This window comes from Arachis duranensis, chromosome 5 (genome assembly GCF_000817695.3).
Source record: "Arachis duranensis cultivar V14167 chromosome 5, aradu.V14167.gnm2.J7QH, whole genome shotgun sequence".
NCBI lineage: Eukaryota > Viridiplantae > Streptophyta > Magnoliopsida > Fabales > Fabaceae > Arachis > Arachis duranensis.
In genome coordinates this window covers 87418507-87423506 of record NC_029776.3, presented here as the reverse complement: position 1 = coordinate 87423506, position 5000 = coordinate 87418507, and the positions used below count along the sequence as shown (strand labels likewise).

General features: G+C 28.5%; 1 protein-coding gene across 1 annotated transcript in view; it reads right to left on the bottom strand.

Moving 5' to 3' along the window:
- Positions 1-281, bottom strand: part of LOC107490166 (glutathione hydrolase 3) — a 3665-nt gene extending 3384 nt beyond the window's left edge. The window contains exon 1 of the mRNA XM_016110939.3: positions 8-281. Coding sequence (XP_015966425.1) covers positions 8-116 — 109 coding nt within the window. The 5' untranslated portion in view covers positions 117-281. The remainder of the gene's footprint in view (positions 1-7) is intronic.
- Positions 282-5000: the final 4719 nt, after the last annotated feature.

Below are 5000 nucleotides of genomic sequence, written 5' to 3'. Positions count from 1 at the left end.
AACTAACAGCTGAGAGCGACCACAAGGGTTAGAAGAAAGGCGAGAAGAATCTTGCATTTTCTAAGATTGTTACTGGGGAAAGAATCGGTTCCCAAGAAAGGGGAAGAATCCATCATGCTGTTACTGCAAACAAAGGTCAACAAAACAAGAGCTTATATATATAACACTCCAGTGGTTGTTGGTTGGATTTGGAAAAACTCAAAATCACAATTCCCAGCTGATCATGCTATCTAACTATCTTACAACTCTTTCGTACATTTAAAATTTCATGAATCTAAAAATAAATTACGTCTAAATACATTTAATTTTAAAGTCACGGATATTTTAAAATTTAAAATATCAATTGCTTTAAAAGTTAAAACTCTTAAATATCTTTATATTTAGCTTTTTTTTCCCATCTCATACTCATTCATGAGAAATATATAATTGGATGCTGCATCATTATGTTTAATGAAGGTTTAAAAAGATTCCAGTGGTGATTTATTAGTTTATATTTTCGTAAAAACTACGAAAATATTCTATATGCGTAGAAGGGTCAATGTCACATAGTTTCGGGATTTTTTTTAAAATAAAATAAAAAAATATTATTTTTTAAAATTCTATTTATTAATTTTAATTTTTTAAATACGATTTTTTTATTCAAAATAAGTTTGTTGCATTTGCCGGCAAACTTTATAATATTTATAGAGTTTGCCTAATTCTACGCTAACTCCACTTTAAATTTAAAAAAAAAATTTGCCAACTCAAATTTTAAAGTTTTACAATGAATAATGACAATTATTATTATTGGCTCAAAACTATGTACTCTTAGAGACAATGATAATAGTTTAAAAATTTGAGTTTTATATTTAAAAATTAAAACTAAAAAAATAAGATTTTAAAAAATAATAAATTTTTTTATTTTATTTGAGTGAAAAATCGCATAGTTTCGTGTGTGCCTAAAAAACAATAAAAATAATAAAATATGGGCTTGTTTGTTTTCTACTTTTCTCTTTTGTGGCTGGTTGTCATTGTCATATTTCGTTTCCTTTTCTTATTGAAGATTCTTTTCTATTATTGGTTGGTAAGCACCTCAGAATTCAGATCTTTTAATAGTTACTATTCGCTCATTTCTCTCTATTATTCAAGTCCAATCATTTTAAAATATAAAATTTTTGTATTGTTTATCGCATTTTTATGATATTGTAACCTAGATTCATGTTAACAAAATTAATAATAATTAAAATTTTAATTTTATGTTTTTATATAAATAGAATGAACAATTATATTATAATTTTATATATAACGAGGATTCGGTAGTATTTCGTGAGACAATAACTTTTTTCCTTACCTTCGTTCGTGTTTATTTTTGGGAGAGAGTTAGTGAATCTTTATTTTTGTCATATTGTCAAATAATTTCTATAAATGTGGGTTACCCGAAGGAGGAGAGTGGTGGCAGATAGTGGTCTCGTTGGAAAATACACCGACGCAACAGAGACGTGATTGGGGAAGAGATAATGGTTGATGGTGGAAGCTCAACACCTATGACACCTACCAGGGCTGCGACAACGGCGGTTCCGGGAAAGGACTTGAACAGATCGAGGGAGGAGATGCGCATATTTTTTCGGCAGCAAAATTCGACGATAAATTAGATTTTTTTTTTTGAATGAAACACATCGTTTTACAATTGTTGTTTATCATTAGATTTTTTAAGGCAAAAATTGGCGATAAGATATGCGCCATTTTAATTGTTGTTTTGTGTCATTTATTACCGTCAAATTTTTTGACGAAAAAATAAATTTGATAATAAATCTTTTTATTAACAACAATTGATTTTTTGTTAAGTATATAATTTTTTTTGAGATTTTTTCTTAACAATCAATAATATTTTTAAAAAATAAAATAAAATATAAAGATCAAATTTTTATCCTATTTTTTGTGTATATTTTTTAAACAGTTATTTAAAAATTTTTATAAAATTTTGGATCAAATGCATAAACAGTTTGTCAAATACAAAAATTATTTGTCACTTATAAAAAAAATATTTTTAAATTTAAAAATATTTTTGTTGATAATAAAATTCGAATGCATTTTGCCAAGGATAAAATTATTGAAGTCTATTTTTAGTAGTTTACCCCCTTTTAAATTAATGATAGGTATCTATTAAAATTTTCCTTCAAAATTGGATTACTACCAAAATAGTAGATGCTTCTTTATTGTTCATTATTTTCTTTCATTATTTTAAATTAAATATCTCTTATATTCTGAATTCATTAAAAAAATTATATCTAAACAAGTATTTGTTTAAATATACATAGGATAAAATAGACACTTATTTTTAAAAAGAGGGAATATAGAAAAAAAAAGGATTAGGAGAAATTCTTGCATATAATTATGAGACTTTGTTCAGTAATATTATTCTTAAATTATTCTTAACTTCAAATTTTTATGGTAATTATGAATTCAAAAAAGTGACAAATAAAAAAAATAAATAAAATACCTAATTTAGAAATATCTACAATAGTTTGTTTTAGAAAGTACACTTTCTGTCTTTCTTAGTCAAAAACCGGATTTTACATGTGAAACTTGTTTAACCATAATTTAGAGGAAATTAAAGAATAAGTTTCCGTTTCAGTTTGCTGAGAAATCAAATTTGTGATGTGCAGCATCCTTAGCTTGACCTGTCCCTGTCTATGCCAAACTTTTCCCATTTTGATAATAATAATAATAATCTAATAGTGTATTTACCTTTGATTTTGGATGATATTCAAAAATTGCACATTCTTATCGTGCTGAATCTGAAAAAGAAATACCATTTTGAGTAAACTTTCTTTCTGGATTTTCACAAATTATTTGAAAGACAATAATTTTTTACAATTTAAAAATTTTTATTCGATCCTTAATTATTCAAGTAATTGATCTAAACAGTTTTGACATATTAGTAAGTCACTATTTATAAAAAATTGTTTAGACTTATTACTTAAATAATTAAAGATTGACTAAACTAATTACTTAAGTGATCAGAAACCGATTAAAATTTTTTGAATATTTACTCTTAAGAGTTTTTCAATACATCATTGCATATCTAATGCAATATACAATTTGAATATAGTTACTTTTCCAAAAGAAGCAAGAAGTTGGTTCTATGAATTGGTAAATAATGTACGAAATGGCCTACTAGACAAACTTTCGTGTCACTACCCCATTTTTAAAAAATAAACGTGTTCTTCACGTTTAATTTTGATGGAATATTAGTGTATGTTAACATAAAATGTTACTAGATGTATGCTCATATGTCATATCACTTATTAAAAAATAAAATTAAAGATAGGATATTATGTCTGGCTTATATATATGTCATGGTCATGCTATTCTATTACCATTGTTAGAAGAAAAAGTATAGAAAGTTAATGGAGTATCTATACCATGTGTATAATGGGGTATAAGAATGTTTGATTCAATAAAATATGTTTATTATCTCTGGTATTCGGATATTTATTCTGGATAGTATGAGTGTATTGTGTTTAAAAAATTAGTAGTATTTTATCCTGTATATTTATTTTTTAACTCCTATTAGACCAAATAAATAGTCTATTGTACATATTATACAAATAACTCATTGACTCCTTAATGAAATTTATATTAGAAACATGAGTTACCAGTTACCACAGATTTAATAAGATTTTTACTTTTTTTTTAAATAATTTATCAAAGTTAATTTTTAAAAGATACTCTTTAAAAAAAATAGAACATCTATATAACCAAACACAAAACAAAATACCTAAGCATTTCTCTAAAATTATTTACCAAACTAAAGGTTAGAATGTTGCTAATCATATAAAATACATTGTAAATTAGCTGGTATGACCTACTCCTCCTACTCCTGCTTTGGGAGTTCCCATGATATATATATATATAGATCTTTCGATTTTTTTACTAAAATAAAATAAAAAATTATTATTTTTTAAATATAATTGTTAAAATTTAATTTCTTAAATATAATTTTTTTTAGTATTTGGACAAATTTACCGCACCCAACAAACTCTTTAAAAATTATAGAATTCACCTTACCCTCCACGAACTCTATAAATTTTTTGAAGTTTGCCTTATCTCCGGCAAACTTCACTTCAAATATATTATATTGAGTTTGAAAAGTTAACAATAGTAACTGTTACGGTGGTAACCGGAGATAAATAAGATGTATGACGTTGGGTGGTCCAAATGTATGAAGGAGGAGGGTTCCAAATGGATCTGCAACTCGGGAGACTCCGTCCGACTTGTTTGCGTGAGGAGAGGAGGGTGGTACCTGCAAAGACACTCCGATGCCTAAGTTAGCGAGAGTGTGAGCAGATCTAGAGAGTATTGGACTTAGAGATACCTAAGGGGTGTCAGTGTATTTATAGTGGTGAGCCAATAACCACCGTTGGAGTAGTGCCATATCTTTAGGGTGTTAACCGTCCCATTATCTTAGGGAGGTTAAGATATGGCTTGATGAAGCGGTTAGAGAGATTTTAGGGGCGGTTACTCATTTGAATGAGTGTTTATCTGCCAGCTAATCTCGTGCCCGACTTTTTTAAGACAAATCGTAGTCAACACCGACTTCTTGACACCAGGTCGGTGCGTAGTAAGGCTCAATCTTCTGGACTAAGCCTTTCTTTTGGACCTGGGCCTTTATTATTGGGCCGGGGTATGAACAGTGCCCCTACTTGAGCCCAAGATCTCTTTAGGGCTTGGGTTCAAGTATTTAGATCGGGTTCGTGGCCGACTTTCACGGGTTTTTAAACCGACGTGATTTTCGCGACCTTTTGTTTTCTGACAGTTACGTCAATTCAAATGTCGTGTCCGTTAGGGATGCACTTAGGGATTGATGGCTTTGGTAACGGTGCGCCCTCATTAATGACTGCTCCGTTTTTACCATTATGCCCCTTAGCATGTTTATAAATACTTTCCCTCTCTTTCATTTTTTCGTTTCTGCAATCATTCAAATTTCTTCTTTCTTTGTTCATGCTACATTCTTGCGT